Source organism: Pleurodeles waltl, chromosome 9, assembly GCF_031143425.1.
Source record: "Pleurodeles waltl isolate 20211129_DDA chromosome 9, aPleWal1.hap1.20221129, whole genome shotgun sequence".
Lineage (NCBI taxonomy): Eukaryota > Metazoa > Chordata > Amphibia > Caudata > Salamandridae > Pleurodeles > Pleurodeles waltl.
Genome location: NC_090448.1, coordinates 319901590 through 319922685, shown reverse-complemented (window position 1 = coordinate 319922685; position 21096 = coordinate 319901590). Strand labels below are relative to the sequence as shown.

Sequence of the window (21096 nt, the reverse complement as noted above, 5' to 3'; positions counted from 1 at the left end):
GAGGTTTGATAGCGTAGAGGTCAGTAGACTATCTGACATGTGATAGTTTTGTTGCTGGGTTGTATGAGGGGTCTTGGCGTGCTCGTTCCAGTTCCAAGTCTTTTATTTAAGGCTAGGCCCATCGTTTGTGGGATCCACTTTTCTAGGAAGGCAGTGCATGAATTCGCTGAGTCTTCCGCACCCTCAGGCATTCCAAAAATATGAAGGTTCCCTCTACGATTTCTAATGCTCCAGTTCTGCCATGTCTCTTTGGAGGGCCTTGGAAGAAGCTTGTAGTTTCTGAATGTCTTTATTTGAGAAGGCCAATGTGTCTTCCTCCATGCTTATCCATGGCTCTGCATCAGCCACCTTGTTGTTGATGGCATTGATGTCTGACCTTATTGGACAAAGTTCTAGTTGCATCATGTCTGTGTTGGACTTGGTGGCTTTCGCTAGGTCATGTACTTTGGCAAGTTTCTTCCGCATCATGTCCACAGTATTGGTGATGTCCACTTTACCCTTGATTGGAGAATCTGGGACTGGGGTTCCAGTTTTTGAGCCTTTCAGACCTATCTTTGTTTCTTTTTCAGCCATGGTTAAGCAGTTGAGGGAGCTTCCAGGACATCCCCGTGGTTTAAGTGCAGGTGTAATTGTAGATCGTTGTCTCAGCTCTATGATAAATTATAGATAGTAGGCTATGTAGACTCATGTATATTGAAAGGCGTGGAGTATTGGAAACTGTGCACCTTGTAGATGGGTCAAGTCACATTCCACCAGGCGGCCCACTGCTTTAAGTTATGGAGAACATTACTGTGATGTGCAGCGCTCTTAGGGGGTTATTCTAACTTTGGAGGAGTGTTAATCCGTCCCAAAAGTGGCGGTAAAGTGACAGATATACCACCAGCCGTATTACGAGTTCCATAGGATATAATGGACTCGTAATACGGCTGGTGGTAAATCCGTCACTTTTCCGTCACTTTTGGGACGGATTAACACCTCCTCCAAAGTTAGAATAACCCCCTTAGTTGCTAAAACCAATACGAGCAGAGTTGGTGTGCAAGGTCAAGACCTGCAGGGGGTTAGAGGCAGCACATTGAGATTAGGCAGTATTTTGAGCAGGGTTGGGCAGGATTGTTGGAAATCTCAATAAGTCACAATAACTTGTCTGAGCATACCCAGTCTCATACGCTCTCAGTTGCAAACACATCGTAGAGAATATCTGATTAACATGCACATTGTCAGGATATGTCATCCATGGTGTCAAATCTTCTTTTAGAGTTCTAGCCTAAAGAAGCTTGCTGATGCTCTCACTAGGCTGCTGGAGGGTTCAGGACAAGCATATTCAATTATACATCTCGATTGGTGTGTCAATTGACATATTGTGTAGTCAAGGGGACCTCAATGTTTGTAATGCCCTGTTGTAATATAGCCCTCACAAGTATTAGAAGGGTAATGATGACCGCTTGAAAGATTTATGATTCTGCTTGGAGTTATGGGGCGCTATTGGCACTTTGGAAAGCAGGTCTGCCGGGGGAGCCAGGGCTTGCCAGGAGTTGCCAGAGGAGCAGATGTCAGAGGCTCTGATGAGTTAGTGCAGTTAGAGGTGCTGGGGAAGCATTGAGGGGGCAAGGGGAGATTTCAGAGCCACGCGGTGTGCCGCCATTTTAGGGTCCGGCATGTCGGGTACTGGTTTCTTGCTGCCTGGTGTTGTTGCAAAGTGCCTGAGGGTGCAAGCTAGGTACCGCTGGTAGGAACAGGCTTCCGGACTGCCACATCAGTAGGACTTTTATATTAAATGGTCGCTTACTTGTGTCCTAATAGGTTAAAACTGAAGAACGGAGCGGCCTGATTTCACTTCTTCCCTGCAGCCGTATTGCAGATCGGTGGTAGGTGTGCTGGGAGAACAAACTCCAAAGCAAGTCCCAGAGGCAAATATCCTGTGTGGTCTCTTTGGTTGCCCCCGAATTTCCCACGTCAGAATCTGACATCAGCGATGCAAATAGTGCATGTGGGACCGCTGCAGCTTTGGAAATTAGCCTATGGTAGCAGGAGCAGTCGGGTCAAGCTGCCATTCACCACTCCATCCAAGCCACGTCCCGTTCATGAAGTATATTAAAATAATTATTAAGAAAATTAGATTTTAGCCAATATCAATCCGCCTTCTTTTGTTTTAAAGCTATTCTTGATATGAAAGGTTGTCATGTACTGATAAAATAATTTCCTCAGACACTAGAAGGATTATTCATAAAGGTAAATGTGGTCGTAAACGCAATTGTTACCTCTTTCATGTATGCCCGAATTTCACAAAGTGATTTAGTGCAGATTCCTCTGCAACAACTGTTGAGAAATCGGCCCTCATAAATCCCGCTAAAGGGATGGAAAGAGTTTTCCTTGGAAGTTTCGTAACACTCGCAAACGTACATTTATGGCCAATCTCAACCAATGCTCCAACCCCTTGCTACCCTGAAAATGGTCAGATAGTTACTCCCCTTATGATATAAGAATGGGAAAGGATCTTTCCCAGACCTCGGCAGAGGTCTCCACAATGGAAAACTCTCCTTAAGGGGAGTAGGAGCTTTTGAGAAAAGGCATGGGACATTCCAAGGAGAATACCTAGAAAATAGCTCCTGGCACATACTTACAGGTGTACTTCTGAGGGTGTTTGTGAATAGTAAATATACGTTCAGGTGGAGATTTACATCTCCACCTGGCAATTTATGGACTTTTTGAGAACAGGCCACTTAAGAGTTATTGCACAGATTTTTGACGCTTTGTAATTTGATTGACATACCCATTACATTTTTAGGTTCAGCCTACCAGCATACCTGTCTAGTTGCAAAATAAGACCCATTGTCCCCTTACAAGATCTCACAGTGGGCTAATATCTCACCTGTTCCTTGACATTAGCATTAGTGTCACTCTCATTTTTTTGCTTCTTGTTCGATGGCTTGCTTTGTCCCTCTTGGGTTTATACCTCTCCTGGGGAATTACTTTTGTCCTTCCATTAGCACTTTCAGGGAACATTTGTTTCTTTTTGATTAAGCACTTACTTTCGAGGGCCGACACTTAGTTTTCCGCATCAGGCATTTACTGCGAGCAAAAGACACATATGGAAAAGGCAGAGGAAAAGAAAAACGAAAAAGCGTCACAAAGGAAGAAAGCAGCAAGTTGTAAGAGTGAGCTGAAGGGGCAGGGAATGGCTGTAAATGGATTGCCCGAGATGGCTTTGTGATTACGCTGCCTCAGCATCCGTGCTCGCAGGTTTAATTGCAGCAGCCGCCAGTTTCAAATGAGAGCTTTGGTTACCGGCACCTTTTTTATTTACATATTAAGCACTAGGACCACGCTTCTAAGATTGTATATTAAGAGGACTTTCTTCTGAAAGGGATATTAATGACGATATTTTACGATGTTTCCACAATTGGGTTAATAGGACAATGTTATATTTGCTAAAGGTACATATTACTTATACGTTGGACTTAGCTGAAGATTTATTGTTTGAAATGGTAAACTGAATTAACAAAGATAAAGTTAAAAATCTCAATAAGCAATTTAAACGCAGGCACAGAGTGAGCAAATGTTGATGGTGAAACGCAGACATGGCACTTGACCAGCCTCAGCATAAGAATGCTGTTGTGAAAACAATTCTTGTACAGAAAGCTCTCCTGCTGTTTGGCAGTTGTTCCCGCCATGAGAACATTGCTGCCCTGGCCCCCTAGGAGGTGCTTGTAAGAGGAATAGCCTGCCTCGTGTTCTCTGCGTACTCGGTAACATTTTCCTAAATAAAAGGGCCTTGGTGTTATGCGTGTCCTGGGAGGGCTCGCGCTGATTTGTAATTGAGCAGCGCGCTGCAAAGAACTCCTTGGAGTATTCCCCGCGCGTGGAAGAACAGGAACCGTCAGCAGCAAAACATTCCGTACAGAACAGGCGCCGGACCGAGCACAGCAGGGAGCCCGGGGTTCACGTCTTCCAAAGTGCAGAAAAATGAGAGTACCTTCGAAAAATACAGAACAGATCTACTTTTTGTTAACCTAAAGAACCTAACGCGTGCAGCTCTTTCTTGCTAAAAATATAAAAAGCCCTCATTACGAGTTTGTCGGAATAGGGAGGGGTATTTACCACACGAGGTAAATACTGCAAGCGCGCCTGGTCCTTAGTAAGTAAACTTACAAGGGGACGCATGTAGGCCGATGAACCTTTTGAATCGCACTGAGTATCCTAGCCATGCAGTGACTACCGTGTTGGTAGCTGACATCAATAATCAAGAAACATTCTGTAGAATTTTTTTTAAACCATAGTACTCAAGAATACCACTACTCAGGAAAGAGTTAACAATTTTTATTCCGGATTGATTACAATGCTAATCATCTGTTAATTCAATCTTTATTAATCAATCTTTATTAATCCGTTAATCGAAAAACATTATTCTCAAAGGAAACATATGCGACAATGCAATACCATAAGCTATGAATATTAGCACTAAGAATGTAATTCAGCAATTTGGTTCGTCTGTCATTTGTCACTGTCAACGTCATCCCTAACAGCCTGCCTAACCAAGATTAGCATTATCATGTGGTCCTTCATGCGAAAACAATTTAGAGAAAATATCAATTTAGAAAAATTGTACCTAAGTGAGAATCTCAATAAAACAGCGCAGTTGGTACCTAGAAGAAAAGGCACAAAAACCATTAGTCACATTTTCATAGCTACCCATCAAGGATGGATCAGCAACAAGTCAGTCTTCATCTTCAGGTCATCATTCAGTCAGCTAAGGATCAGGCTCACAGAGTATGAACCCAATATCAGCACCTCGGACAGCGTCTCCCGACGTCATCAATTTCTTCCCAGATTCACCTAAATTCTGAAGTCTTAGCCCCTTGTCATGACTTTTTATTACGGTCTCCCAGTCCGTCCCACTAATTGATAATTGGTCAGACGATCGTAAGATATGACTCTAACCTATAGTTGTTACTTACCAAATCTTTTCATTTGCGTATATTTTATTTCACAGAAAGCTGATTGGTTCTTTTTGCGATGAGGACATCATCCGGCTCTTAAGGTATCAAAATTGTTGCACATGGCTCTCCAGTTAGTGCCTCTATTGTTCAAGTCCTGGGAAAGTACATTTAGCCTACACTACACATAATTGTATCAAATTGTCTTCATCATCTCCTATTCGTCGGTACATTGCAGAATGTTCTGGCTAAGCAACTTGAACTCTGAACGGCTTAAGGTCTCTGTCCCCAGTTACCAGTCCTTTGAAAGGCGTTTGAATTCTCCATGGTCAGAGAGAGCAAGGCCCAGTGGAACGAGGCCTCTGGTTCAGCTAACTTAACAATACAAAACAAAGGTTATGCATTTCATTATGATATTTTACTACATTTTTCTCATATTTTTCATTATTTTGCATATTTCAGTCACTTTAGTACATATGGTGATCACTCCCCGAGGGCACATTTTCAAACACGCACATTATTTTCTGCTATTAATTTCTCTATGCATTTTTCCCATTAGTGAACACACATATAAGTCATTAATAATTTCTTAATGAACATATCTGCTCCAACAATACCATGTCCCCGGGTGAGGTACATGTGGTAAGTACCTCCTGTTCCCTTTTAAAAGTGTTTAAAGTAAAATGGAGCATAATATGTGAAATCGTTTTGAGACACTCCAAATTCTGCATATTTTGCCTTTTTTCTGGGAAATACATTTTGTGATGGTTGACTTGTGGAAATTTATCAAGGTTTAACTGTGAGTAGGTGATAATTAGCACACAACCCATAATCTCGATCCTTGCGTAAATATGTTTGGACAAGGATCAGAGTTTAGCCCTTAACTCAAAATAAAAGCTGCCTATTCAGAGGAGGGTGGTAACTGAAATGCAGCCTAAAAATAGCAGTAGGCCCACGAGCTCCCCTAAGCATGCCACCAAATTCAGAAATGGCAATATAAGGCTGAGGGGCATCATGTATAACCCACCATGGACTCACCCATCATGGCTGTCATGGTTCATTGAAGAAGCTGCCTAAAATGAAGGCTGACTGGCTTCTGATTTAAATTGATTTATGCCTGCCACCATTTGGGAGATGCCAACAACCATGATGGAATTCCGTTATTCATTTATTCAGTTTATTTATTTTTGTATTTATTTATTTATTACTGTTTGCAGTTTTGAATGGTGCGAACAAGCCACCCAAATGGGCTTCATAGTGCATTAAAGAGTTACAGGTTCCCGTACCCAAAAGGCAGTTTCCAAAACAACAGCACAAATAATAATGTAAGAAAAGAGCAAGGCGAGGTAACAAGTCAAAATAATGTCTGCACTAATATTGGAACAGAACTTCATTTATTTGAGATTTTAATAAAGTACATCTTTCCTCTTCTTTGTCTTCCTTATGGACAATTGACAGATGGGCCCTCACGCAACGGTGGTCTTTCTCTAAAAGTGTTTTTGATGGGGGGCGGCGCTCTCAGCCTGTTACAAAAAACATATGCTACTTTGAGGTACATTTCAAATGCCCATGTTGATTGAACGGGATTCCACTGTGGCAGATGGGCATGGTCTGACCTCTATCCATCCAGTTGAACTATTGAAATATTTAGCACTCAATCCGGGGTCTCTTGTTAGGCACGTAGTCTCAAATAACTAGCCGAATTAGAACGTTTTAAAGCTGAAGTCATCAAAAACTGAAAGTCAGATTGTCAGCAATGTCAGCTCAGTCAAGTAATGAACTTCACCTGGCCCTCCTCTCGTGGCACTGACCCACATCACTTACCACCTTTGCAGCAATAACAATTCAGTGTGTATTATTTAACATCTTAGGACAAAAATATGTGTCACTTTCCTTTATTGCAGTCCTTGCTTTTAGCCCAGAACCCAGAGAAAAGAATCCCGATTGGCCCATACACAAAAAAATAGTTCATAACATACTTTTTGATTAACCAAGTTATTTTCTCTTCATATTCTCTGATACTGCTTGTTTTCAGTCTCCATTGCACAGTGTGCTCTTTATGTCCCTGTAGTAGACTTGGTATTGAAGGATGAGTATATGAGCAATTGTTTGCTTCACTAGCAGCAAAAGATATTTGGAAAATTGATCAGTCAGGTATGGACTAGAACTGTCCAAAACCATGGTGCATCGCATTACTTATGAATCAGGAAATAACAGCTTGGGGCACATAAAATTATTATATAATTACATTTTTGTTTAAAAAAATGTTACATTTTCAATAATGTCATATTGGGACCAATAATTTCTAGAGCAGCTTGCCAAATGTAGGCGGGTGGCATAAGCTTCATAACCTAAATTTAAATGAAATTGTCCACTGCCTTCGGGCAATATTTCAAATAATAGAACTTACAAGTCATACCAAGAGAAAGAAGAAAAAAAAAAAAAAAGAAGAAAGCATTTTACAAAAACATATAAAAACTGAACATTTTCGATTTAATGGGAAAAAAGTAACTTTTGATCTCAGACTTTAAATTTAAAACAATATCTTATCAATAACTCAAAAATAATTAGCTTATAAGATCAAGATTAGTGAAAAATTAAAATGGTATGTATCCAAAATATGGAATGGTTGGACGACAGTTAAATCGGACCTCTGGGCTATCAAACCTGTTTGCTTGGTAAGCAACAATAGATTTAAAAAAAACGAATAAGATACATCAGTGTCTCTACTCAGCCTGATGACTGTAGCTTAGGTGCCAGCCCCCTGGCTACAGCACGGAGAAGCCAAAGTGTCTCTGCCTGTCTCCCCTTGCTCCTGTATGCGTACTTCCTCCTAGGTTTAGCATATCCGATCGGTTAAGGATGTGTGGGTCTGGATTACTTAGGGACCGGAGGCATCTGGGTATCTCCTAGTAGTTACTGGATCCTGGAGAGGATATAATGTTACCAAGAGAGTGTTAGTTTCACCTTTACATAGGTTCCCTTTGCATATCCGATTCCGGTTCCGGGGTGGTTTGTCCTGGTATAACCCTGAGCACATAAAGGGATAGAACTGCCGCCCAGTGACAGTTTTGAGTAAGTACAAGATGCCTTGGCTGATACTCTTCTTGGACATTATGTCCTTCCAAATGTGTCCACGTGTAAGGCTGGGCAGTCTGTTTTCTGGGTTTGGGACTGCACCCTTCATCCTCTAAGGGTACCAGAGCTTTGGTATTCACACAAGCTTGGCCAACCTTGGAAACCATTCCTTCGAGTCAGGATCAAGGTCAACGAAGGCACAATCTGCTTCTTTACAGGAAAACATGTTCTTTCTTCTATCGGCCCATCGGTTGGATCCCTTCATTCTTTAGTAACTGTGCTTGAGAGTAGAGGCTGTTAGTCATTAAATTCGAGGTCCTATTTAGGGCTCGGATTCACGACCGCCAACATTCCGTGGCACAATATACTGGTGAAAACATTCTCCTTTCAGCAATATTGTGTAGTTTAGAATTCTACTGGGCACATTTGGTGTAAGGACACGTTATGTTTATCTCTAACGTGTTGTTATTGTGTGACAAAATATGTCTTAAAAAAGGAAGTATTTTTATCAACTTCCAAACAATGGCTTTAGAAAATGGAACCACTGATAAAATGCCCTTAATACAGTCACCACCTGAAAGAAAAGGAAAGTCTGTTATTTGTCATTTTACACAATGTATTAAAAAATGTAATCAAATAATTTTCTTTCTGACTGCTTGTATTTTAAAAGTTATGAAAGCTGGTAGATCTTACTCTAAGGACATTACTATTAAGGATTGGCTCCTGATTTGACATTAATTGGCCAGTGTTGTAATTGACATATTCAGTATCATGGAATTCTGATCGACATACCTGTGCCACTGATGCTGACGTTCTATATTCAGACAGACACATTCTATTAGCGCTATATTCTAATTGATTGGGGTCTTCCTTGTACGCAATATTCTGCTAGCCAACGTTTATGCCACATAATTCAAATGGTCCTATTATGTGGCGAGGTATTATGATGACACGGTTTGTGGCACAGACATTCTCTCAACCTTCATTCTGATGAACACATTTTCTTTTATAATGAGTCTATCGCATGCAAACATTACATGAAATTGCTCAATGCAAAAATTGAAATAATTTTAGGAATTTTATGCAATGTGAAATTTGTGAATAATTGCATTTTCTCGCGGGCCTGTTGCTATCCACTGCTTGGTAGGTGAATGGCAATACAGGTGGAAAGCAATGGTTAGTCCTTTTACAGTCTATTAGTGGTAGGATATTAGCGCTTCATGGTAGGACCTAGATGGAAGGTTATAAGAATTAACATTAGTTCAGAATTTGAGTGAGTACAACAAGGTGTTCAAACTTGTCATTTTCTAAAGGTGGTTGTAGGGGCAAGCTCAGTGATAAAGCACACCATTTCACCTTTGCAAGGCCCCTGTAAATCATATCATCACAGTAAGAATTATCATATATGATGTGGCAAGGATTTACATTGCTAAAAGAGAACAAGACTTGCGTCTCATATTTTGACTTTTACACCCAGCATATCATGAATGGTATGTGGATTCGCTGATAATTGTCTTACCACATGCTCCCACATCCAAGGAATCTGTCTGTGAGAGGCAGGATGTGGGACAGTGGACCAAAAATGGGGCTAGGGTCATGGCATGAGAATATAGTGACTTGCAGCAATTTGTTGCAACCGCAGAGGGTATGAAACATCATCGGATAGGGTCTGGGTGCATCTCTGGGCGCTGAACTCTGCCCCGCATCCCTGGTGTTCCTTTGCATGGGACACAAAATTGTAGTGCAGGTGAATATCTCACAAGGAAATATACAGGGGCGTAGCTTCAAAGGGGACTTTGGTGTGTTACACCACCCTACAAAATGTATTCTGTACTAAATAGTTGGCTACACGTGTTTTCAGTCGGTTAACGTGAAGTGTCTGAAGGATTTGCACTGTGATTTTTATATGCCCACACTGACCAAAACACACACTCCCTCTCTTCTCTGTGTTTTGAAGGCCTTAAAAGATGTTGATTCGTTTGAAAAATATTGTGTTTTAGGTATCCCTAACAATTCATCCTCCTCCTCTTTCTTTCCACTGCCCCTTACGCCCCCTTATGTCCCGCTTCTCATATGTGTTTTAACAAGATATCCTAGCGTGATTGTTGGGAAATCTTAAGCTCACACCATCTCAGTCATACTGGCCAAGCTACGCCCTGGAAATAATTTTTTTTTACCATTCTCCTTCACCAGTGAGGGACAGGCAACGAAGGGGCATATTTACAAGAAAGTGGCACATCATAGATGATGCAACACTTTTCTTGCACCATGGCGGTTGTTAGCACAATAGTGTGAACATTTTTGACACTATTGCAGCGCTTTGGCACACTAGTGTCAAAACCTTTGATTGCTAGTGCAGCAAAGCACAGGGAGGCCCATTGAATATAATGGGGGCATCATTTTAACGCTTGCTCTGAGCAGGTGTGAAAAATGACAGAAAAAATTGTGCAGTGAAATTTTGTACATTTCACTGCTCCATTTTTTCGGGGCTCCCTGTGCCGGAACATCCCTCTTGTATACATTATGCCTGGCGCAGGCATAATGTGGTGCAAGGGGTTACTAAGTGGCGCAATGCAAGCATTACGCCACTTCGTAAATATGGTGCAGCAGAAAAGCCATCCTAGCGCTGCCTTAGCCTAAAAAATGACACTACAGCGGTGCTAAAGTGGTGCAAGAGGCTTGTAAATATGTCTCAAAAAGCGTTGTACCTGTGCTGGCTGACTGCACCCTTGGTGCAGGGTCGGACAGGGAGACAAAAAACAAAAACATTTCAAACCAGCCTCTGCTTCCTTCCTTCATTCCCTCTACCTCTGTCTTTTTCACCTAACCATTCTCTTCCTTTCTCGTACACTCCTCTTTCTTTTTCTTCTTTGTCTCTGATCTCTCCCTCGTTGTTTTGCTCTCTCTCTCTCTCTCTCTCTCTCTCTTGCTTTCGCTCTATCCCTGGCTCTATCTGTCTCTCACTCTCCTGAAGTTACGACCTATCTGCTCTAACTAACCCTGGAAGCTGGAGAACAAGACAGGAGCGAAAACAGACACCTTGGTCCATGAGCCTTCAAAAACCGGCGTTCAATGGCTCCAGCCGCCCGGGGAAATGCCTAATTGGATAAATGACCAGTCCGGCCATGATTAGGTATTTCCCACCAGTAATATAATACTGGCTGTAATTAGTGTGCCTAACTTTGAAGGATCATTTTATAAGAAGGTTCATATGTTTTCATGAAACTATGCATGTGAAATATGTTTGTGGCCCATGCCCATTCATAAAGCAAACCTAACATACATATACTTTGAGTGTGATACACTATAGACATAGGGGCTTGCTTTGTGTACACAGAAGTATGTCTTGTCTATGCTAAAGCACTAGCATGTACATACTCGTGTAGTCTGTTGTCTCTGTCATATCTTCCCTGCTTAGCTAAGGATGTGAGGTGATGCAAAGTTAGGGTGTCGCAGGGTAGTTGGGTTGGCAGGTACAGTGAGAGGGCTGAGCAGCGAGGGTATTAGTGCTGAAAGGGTGTTCCCAGAGCAAACTATAATCAGTTAAAATAAACATAATATGTATATAGCTGCTTTAACGTGCCCCCGACCGCTACTGATAAACATAGCACCGTCACTGTAACCCATTTCAATTTATGAACAAATTAGCCCCTTGGCTGGGGTTGTTACCTTTTTTTGTATTTTCCCCTTGGGGTATCACAGTAATCCTAATCCTTAGCTAAGCAGGTAAGCTCCTGTGATGCCTTAACCGTTAACTGGCACAGAGTTCATCTGTGCGATGCATCCAGACCAGGGTAAAAATCCCATAAAACTTTATCTTTCCCAAATACCGTCATCATTCTGTAGCAGAGGTGACTTTATTTGTTGATTAACACATAACTGATTTCACCATGAAATAGGCCAGCTCAAAAGATAAGACGTAAATAATGTATCCCTTATCAAGGTAGTTTTCCAAAAATGAATGTTACATTTTTATTGCATAACATTTGCCAACTTGATTATTGAATATGCAGTCCTCTTGTCTCCCAAACCACTGCGCATGCGTATCAGCCTTCTGCCATGGTCATTACGCTCTAAGCAGAGGTCATTGTCTTTGGCCATGAACTACCTCTGCGCCCCTGCCTCACAGTAAGTCCATCCCCTTTCAGACGGCTGCAGAGGCCCTGAGTGTAGGCTGTGGCATCATCCTATGGTCTGTCCTATTCTACACGAAACTTCCATATTTACAAAGGTTTGCTCCGGAGAAAATCACAGAATATTGATGGCTCCATTAAGGTGCTCATGTGCAAATTAAATTCACAATGATGTGTTGAGGTGTATCTTGAAAATGAGCTAGTCATCTGGAGAGTGAATACAATAGCTGGGTCACAATATTGTGGTTGAAATATTGATCTACAATATCGACAACTACATGGCCAGGTGAGATAGATATGAAATTCAGAAAAGTAAAATTATACTTCTCTGTATATACCTACAATGCCAATATAATGGTATTCGACATTGTGAAGTTGATTTTTGGCACTCCGATATTACCGACCTCGATTTCGTGACATACAACCTATACTATACAAATCTTTGAATATTTACTCCATAGGACGGTTGGTGTACATCTGACATGCGTTGATGAGCCACTAATTTACTTCAGAACATTTTTTTTTGTGTTACACTGTATTTTCCACTTGTTTATATTCCATGCCTCTCTTTTCCATTTCCCTTCACCTTCCGGGGTTGGCGCTGCCATTGGTGCAGCAGGTGCAGTGGCACTGGGGCCCAAATACTCGAGGGGCCCACTGAACTCTTGTAATTGCTCAATTACTTTATATTATATCCTCTGCAGCAGGCAAATAGGTTACTTTCCTTGCGTGCACCAGGGCCCAGGGCCACATTGCTGAGCTACGGATGAGCCTGGTCACATTTTAACTGTTAAAATAATTTCGTAATTAGAAATATTTAGATATTTGGAATGTGCTTTGGATGACAACATAACATGGTGATAAAATGAATAAGTATAACGTGAGTGCAATTGATATTTCCGTTTTTGGCTGTGCTTAGTGAGATAGGTTTGGATGAGTATTCAGCTACTCAGAGCCACGTGCCACTTTAGAACTGTGCTCTCACGGTGGCTGCAATAGATCACACTGTGTTAGGAAACCCTTCGTCCGCATGAATCGACAATGCCATCTCTGAAGCTCCTGCACCTCTGCGACAAGGCTGGTATGTCAGTAGTCAGAAACCATTAAGCCACAGACTGCAGATTTCAGCTCTAACCTCGAATCACCCCTTTCTTTTCAGACTGGACGTCCGCCATGCCGTTCGGCTGCGTGACCCTCGGGGACAAGAAGGACTATAATCAGATCTCCGAGGTGACCGACCGCTATGATCTGGGACAGATCATCAAATCGTAAGTGAAAGATACTGATCTTTGTAAAGGGCGATGTGGACGTAGAGTGTGCTCGGTGGGACCCCCTTCTGTCAGTGCATGTGCAATATTCAAGGTGGAGGTCAGAGGATGGTAGATTTAAGAAAAAGGGGCATGCAGACAATAAGGGCAGTAGGGTGTTGGGTATATATGGGACTCAGAATTGGAGGAGGGTAATTGGTCAGCTGAATTTACGATGCTATAGAAAGATGCGATGCTACAGCTTGAGTGTGAATTTCAATGTATTTTCCAAGTCTTTGCTTTAGGTCTGGCCCAGGACAGTTTGCGCTGTCTCATCAGCCTCATGCTTTTCAAATTTTGCATTGACAAAGATACGTACCTACATGCAGAGGCTTTCGATCAGCCCTCTTCATCCCTTAGCTTGTTGAAGTGTCATTCACATCTTCCTTCCTCCCACCGCAGCGTACAACTTAGGACAAAGGCTGAAGCTGCATCATCCATTGATTGTTTGACATTGAGTGACCACATTTTGCCTGATCTCATGGGTATTGCTGTCTAAAAACAATACATTTCAGTGCCAGCCCTGCTAGTCCACTAATTTTCATTTCTTTGCATATCATATATGTCTGCAATAAAGTAAAACAATTAAGAAAACAATCAGTTTTGCCAAGGCCATAACTACAGGCGATGAGACTGCTCTCACACTTATTACACTGCTGGAGTGCACTGTCTCAATAGAATTGAACGCTGTGACCGTCTTATTACACGTTAGTTCCCTGCAGTTCGTGTCTTCTATTCAGCAACTCTCAGGGATTAGAACGTTTGCGCTGCAGATAAAAGTAAGATCTCTGCTTAGCCCTAATAACTCTGACAATTCTGGGAAGAATTTGAACTTGTAACCGACACATTTCTGCAGAAGTTATTTTAAGCCACTTATCCAGCTCACTGCAACTGGAATCAGTGAGCGACAGATTAAAAATATGTATCAGAAGCAGTTACATTAACCTAGTAAGATATTTCGCGCATCTTTTAACCTATTGCCACCAGAGGAAGACAATTTAAAAAAAAAAGTTTTTCAGAAATCTGCTCCCTCACATATCTTCGTGGCAATGCCCTCTGTATTTGTGTGTCCAAACACACAAGCACTTTGCCTAAAACACTAAGCCATAACAATTGCCTCTGCCCATGTTTAGCTATCTTGCATTGATCAATTTCGGCTCTCTTCGTTGCAGTGCGGATGAACATTTCAAAAGGCTACCTAAAGCGCGGAAATTAGAAAAAAGGTTTTTAAATCACAAACCAAGGTAAAGCCGATAGCAGAAGAGATGCATTGAATGAACTCCGGTTCATCGCTGGTATTCAGAGCCTCATTCACTGGACCAGGATTCATGGCTTTGATTTCTAAGCAGACATCGGAATCCCTGGTAGATAGTTGTCATCAGTCAAGTGCTTTTCTCTAATGTTTAATTGTGATGACGATTGCACGTGCTGTGCAATGGCAGCCATTTTAAAGTCCAGGGACCTTTCTTCATCATCAGTATTTGACCCAAAAGAAGAGCGAGAAAGGCAGAAAGGGAGAAAGAAGGAGAAAGAGAGACAATGATAATCGTAACAATGGGAGAAATGGGGACGAAAAAGAGCCTGCAAGAGTGAGTTAAAGAGACAGGCAGGGTAGATGGAGGTAAGAAAGATGCAAGAGGTGGAACCAAGACCTGCCACCTTTGGTATTTATCAACCTCAGCATTGAACAGGCTACTAATAACACCTTCTGACAGTTTTTCTTTATTTTTCTTTTTTACACATGAGGGACCTGCTTACCCTTAACTGGCCCCAGTGGTGGGTAGCTAGTGGCTCTTTCCATCGTACATTGTTTGATACGCTTGGTTATCGACTGAAGTTTGTGTTCAAGCACTAACAGAGAAGTATTTGCAGTTAGTAAAAACAGCATCTGTCCATATATGAGATGGAGGGTAAAGGAAGGTGTTTACACCATGCAAAGTATAGTCCAAATCCTCAGACTTCAGCTATGCTGAAAGAATGGAACTTTGAGGGTCATTCTGACCCTGGCGGTCATTGACCGCCAGGGCCAACGACCACGGAAGCACCGCCAACAGGCTGGCGGTGCTTCCAGGCCAATTCTGACCGCGGCAGTAAAGCCGCGGTCAGAAAAGGGAAACCAGCGGTTTCCCGCCGGTTTTCCCCTGTCCAAATGAATCCTCCATGGCGGCGCTGCAAGCAGCGCCACCATGGGGATTCCGACTCCCTTCCCGCCAGCCTGTTTCTGGCGGTTTTCACCGCCAGAACCAGGCTGGCGGGAACGGGTGTCGTGGGGCCCCTGGGGGCCCCTGCAGTGCCCATGCCACTGGCATGGGCACTGCAGGGGCCTCATAACAGGGCCCCATTGAGATTTTCAGTGTCTGCCAAGCAGACACTGAAAATCGCGACGGGTGCCACTGCACCCGTCACACGCCTTCAACTCTGCCAGCTCCATTCGGAGCCGGCTTCCTCGTTGAAGGCGCTTTCCCGCTGGGCCGGCGGGCGGCCATCTGGCGGTCGCCCGCCGGCCCAGCGGGAAAGCCAGAATGGCCGCCGCGGTCATTTGGCCGCGGTGCGGTCATTCGGCGGCTCCCGCCGGGCGTGCGATTACTGCCGCCGGCGGGAGTCGGAATGACCCCCTTTGTCTTGAATTGAGGCTTAACATCAACAATTCAATAACATCTCAATAACCGTGAAGCACATTTTGCCACAGAGTAACAATGGAGAGTAGTAGATTTGCAAACCATGAACGGTTTATTAACAAATTAATAAATTAGAAATTTATATCAATCAAATTTAGTCAATTAGTCCTATTTAGTCGATAGTCACCTGTATGCAGCATAAAGGAATATCATCCAAACAGGTGAAACAGCAAATGTTAAAGCTAAGTTATTTAAAGTCAAGGTAGGCAAATCATAAATGATTTGGTTTCCCTGAACGGAAACTCCCTAATGCTAAACTAAAGTTTCGGGTAAAGCCTGGGAAAATTCATAAGCAGAAGGTGCCAGCAAATATACCCTCCATGGTAAAACTAAATGAAGGTTGAAATCAAGAAAATAATAAATGTTCTTGCTTGAGAGATTAATTCTATGAGCAGGAATAAAAGAAGCATCAGGTCTCAAGGGTGGGAAAGGGACGTCCACCTTCATGGATGAACAGAAGCAAGTTTCCATATCTAAATCCAGTGATACACAAAACATGATACGCTGCAATTTTCCCACTGGGAAAGAACCAATCAAAACAAAACATTTAGAAAGCACTTGGTGTTGTCTATCTTCTTATGACTCATACAGTGAACTATTCCAGTTGCATGGTCTTCATACATATCATAAAAGGGAGGCTTAACACCACCTTGTAAATACGGCCTCTTCACATACAGCACTTTGCGTGGATGGGGCGTGCAAAGGGTGTTGCTGTGGGCATTTCACAGCAACACACATTGCATTTTGGCGCTGCTACAGATTTACAAGGTTTTGTAAACCTGAGGCAGTGCCAAAAGGGGTAGCGTTAGCATGGCGCAACGAGGAGAAATGCTTTAATTTCCTGCAGCACACATAGAAAGAATAAATTGCTGTTGAAGATCATTTTTGTGCAGGAAGGTATGCCTTCCTGCACAAAAACAATCTTCCCTGCAACGCAGCCATCTTTGCACTGTGGAGCAGGGGTAATAACACAGGATTGCACTGTATTCTAGTAAATATGCCCATTCCTGCATTTTTAGAAGTGATGCAGCGCGGCCCTGCCAGTATTGGTGCACTAGACGCGCTGCACCACTTCTTGTAAATATGACCCTAATTGTTTAGACATGCTGTATATCACTGACAGTGACCAAGTGCATAGGCAGTTCTTGAGGAGAGGCTGAGAGACAAATCTGGCATATCAGGAAACATCTCAAGACGTTATTTCATATTTAATATTTGAATCAGGGAACAACAGATAATTATGAAAATATTAGTGATACTAAATATTTATTAATTTATATTACATTGCTTTCTGAATTGTCATGATACATACTGGATGAATTGAATTGACAGAATGTTATGACTAGTGAAATCTGTATAAGTGTACTGCGTAGTCTGTTTTCAGTCTCCATTTGTGTTTGTGCATATATTACTTTTGGTGGTGTGTTACAATGATTTGAAGAAGGCGGAGCACACCGAGATGCGTTATCACTGATTAAAATTTGTGACTGAAATCTGGAGGGTGGGCTGCTTCCTGGAAAATGGAGAAGGAAGCAATTTTTAGCAAATTTTTGCAAATATACATGTATGCAAATTTTTTGAACTATGTGTGTGTGTGTGTGTGTTTGTGTTTGTGCGTGCACGTGCAAATACACATATTGTATGTGCAAATATATTTGTATATATATTTTATAGATAATATATTTTATACCACACACACATGTAAGAGGTCTCAGCCAGCCTTCTTCATCCATAAGTCTGTTGTTTTGTCTTTCCCATTTTTCTTATACCCACTATAGCATGGGGCAGTAGGTCAACCCACTTAAGCCATCGGATAACTTAAGTGTCACAAAGAGCACATTCACACATAGTAGTCCCCTTCATCGGCAGGGATTCCTATGGCAAAATATGCTTTGAGAGTCCCAAAAATATTTTTAAGTTTTGCTAATATTATTTTTTTACATTGGAGAGGGCACAGAAGCTCCACAAAAATAATATTTTACAATAATCACAAAAACAAAACAAGCATTGACAGCCAAAAGGCTGGCGGCCATTGCCAGACCAGTTCGCTTTTCCAAAGCTTGTTGTTATTAGGCCTGAAACATGTTGATGATTGGCAATTGAATAATTTCAAATGACATGCTCTCCACTGCAAAAAGTTTGCGAGGGCCTCGTTAATGTAATTTAGGCTGCCTGATCTGAGAGTTACAGAGGTCTTGGTGTCCTTGGGGAATCCTCGGTGGGGTGGGGGGCTCACTGCCATGGATGGGCTGCAGTGGCTTAAGTTTCACCCATGATGATAGGGTATAGGATGTCCTCAGTCTAATATCTTCCAACCAGCCTTTCTATTTCTGCTACACACTGAAATAAACAGCTGACTGAATACTTAACTCATAAACACAAAAAAGTGATGGCTGGAGTGCTTGAATTAATTTCGGCCACTGACAATTACTCAGGGCTACATTTCAGTCCACCTTTTTTGTCATTCAATTAATGACCTGGCAGTTAAGAGGTTGTAGTGCTGCTACCTAAAGTAGTTAATTACAAAGAAAGTGGAATCCATCTTCCAGTCAGACCCTAATAGGGCACTATGTCTCAGGCTACTGATTTAAACCCATGGGAAATTAAAAAGCAGAGAGAGAGAGCATCATTAGGGGAAGGTAAGAGAATTTGTGACTGTGCCGGGCAAGAGTCCTGGCCTAAATATGCTGTATTTTAATTGATAGTACTTCCTTTGGGGTTGTGTGGTAAGTTCTTCCATGCTAACAGATAGATAAGGCTCTGCATTGCACTCGCAGCTCTTCTGCAGCTACTCCTTCAAGCTTGGTTGGAGTAAACAAATGTCAGAATGAATGGTTGGAGGTAATCGACACAGAGCCTGAAAGGACAGCTGACCTTCAGTGGTAGAGAGGGAAAAATTTCCTGCAGCAGCCTCAGTTAGGGAACGTGTTACAATCATTAGGGTAGGACACAGACTTCTCCACTGTACCCTCGGGTAGGTCGCTTCCCCGCCACTGCAGCTCCGCCTGCCCAGGCCCCTGCCACGCCTTGCTAGGGTGTTCAGGTATTTCAGGTATCTCAGGTTCTTCTCTTGACCTTCAACTGTTTCTTGCCATTTCTCTTTTGCTCTTTGCTTTCCACTGTTTCCTGCCATTTCTCTTTTGCTCTTTGCTTTCCACTGTTTCCTGCCATTTCTCTTTTGCTCTTTGCTTTCCACTGTTTCTTTTTCTTTTGCTGTGCTTTTTCCCGCTGTTTATCACACTTTTTCCCACTGTTCCCGCTTTTTCCCACTTTTCCCGCTTTTCCCGCCGCTGCCACCCGTGCGGCCCCGCCCCCCCTGCTCCCATTCACTGTCCTTCCTCCCGCCTCCCAGCTGACCCCTCCTCCTCCCTTCCCACTTATGGCGCCCGCTGCGCGGCAGAGACAGCGACCCTTGACCCTCGGGTAGGTCGCTTCCCCGCCGCTGCAGCTCCGCCTGCCCAGGCCCCTGCCACGCCTTGCTAGGGTGTTCAGGTATTTCAGGTATCTCAGGTTCTTCTCTTGACCTTCGACTGTTTCTTGCCATTTCTCTTCTGCTCTTTGCTTTTCACTGTTTCCTGCCATTTCTCTTTTGCTCTTTGCTTTCCACTGTTTCTTTTTCTTTTGCTGTGCGCTTTCCTGCTTTTTCCTGCTTTTTCCCGCTTTTTCCTGCTGTTCCCGCTTTTCCCACCGCTGCCACCCATGCGGCCCCCGCCCCTGCTCCCATTCGTTGTCCTCCCTCCCGCCTCCCTGCTGACCCATCCTCCCCCCCTTCCCTCTTATGGCGGCCGATGCGCGGCAGAGACAGCGACCCTTGATCCTCGGGTAGGTCGCTTCCCCGCCGCTGCAGCTCCGCCTGCCCAGGCCCCTGCCACGCCTTGCTAGGGTATTCAGGTATTTCAGGTATCTCAGGTTCTTCTCTTGACCTTCGACTGTTTCTTGCCATTTCCCTTTTGCTATTTGCTTTTCACTGTTTCCTGCCATTTCTCTTTTGCTCTTTGCTTTCCACTGTTTCCTGCCATTTCTCTTTTGCTCTTTGCTTTCCACTGTTTCTTTTTCTTTTGCTGTGCGCTTTCCTGCTTTTTCCAGCTTTTTCCTGCTGTTCCCGCTTTTTCCCGCTTTTCCCTGCTGTTCCCGCTTTTTCCCGCCACTGCCACCCGTGCAGCCCACCCCCCAGCTCCCATTCGCTGTCCTCCCTCCTGCCTCCCGCCTCCCAGCTGACCCCTCCTCCCCCCTTCCCTTTTATGGCAGCCGCTGTGCAAGGGAAGCCCGTCTGCGCCCGTCCGCGCCTGGACCGCGCCCAGCACCAGAACCCCTGGCCCCCACCGCGCTCAAAACACCCGACTAAGATACAACGCCACATCCCTCAACGCCTTCAACCCCGGACGAACAGCCACCTGCTACCAAGCCAGCCCAAAACGTACTCATGGACCCTTCACCTGTCAAACCTGCAAGTACACATTCCACCGAGCCTGCAGACCTCCCACCGGCCCTCGCACCAACAACCACCTCAAGTGCATCCTCCTCAACACACGCTCCGTCCACAAGCACACCATCGAACTATGGGACCTCCTGGACACAACAGCACCAGACGTCGCCTTCATCACAGAAACCAGGATGAAAGCCTCCTCAGCTCCTGACATCGCCATAGCCATCCCCGGCGGCTACAAGATATCCTGGAAGGACCGCATCAACCAAACCGGTGGAGGAATCGCCATCATCTACAGGAACTCCATCAACATCACAACCACCACCGAAGACACCCCCCTCGCCGCCGAACACATACACTTCCAGATCCACAAAAACAACGACAACAACACCGCCACCCTGCTCGACAACCTCACCAACCTCGCCAACCTCGGACTCAAGCAACTGGTGAACACCCACACCGCTGGCCACACGCTAGACCCCATCTTCTCCGCCAGAAACCACATATCCTTCAGCCACTCCTCTGAACTACACTGGACCG

The 21096-nt window shown here is 43.6% G+C and overlaps 1 protein-coding gene across 3 annotated transcripts in view; it reads left to right on the top strand.

Annotated features, from left to right (window-relative positions):
• Positions 1-21096, top strand: part of CAMKV (CaM kinase like vesicle associated) — a 483421-nt gene that overhangs the window by 282410 nt on the left and 179915 nt on the right. For all 3 annotated transcript variants that reach the window (XM_069206828.1, XM_069206830.1, XM_069206829.1), the window contains one exon: positions 13305-13413. In XM_069206828.1, coding sequence (XP_069062929.1) covers positions 13319-13413 — 95 coding nt within the window. In that variant the 5' untranslated portion in view covers positions 13305-13318. The remainder of the gene's footprint in view (positions 1-13304; positions 13414-21096) is intronic.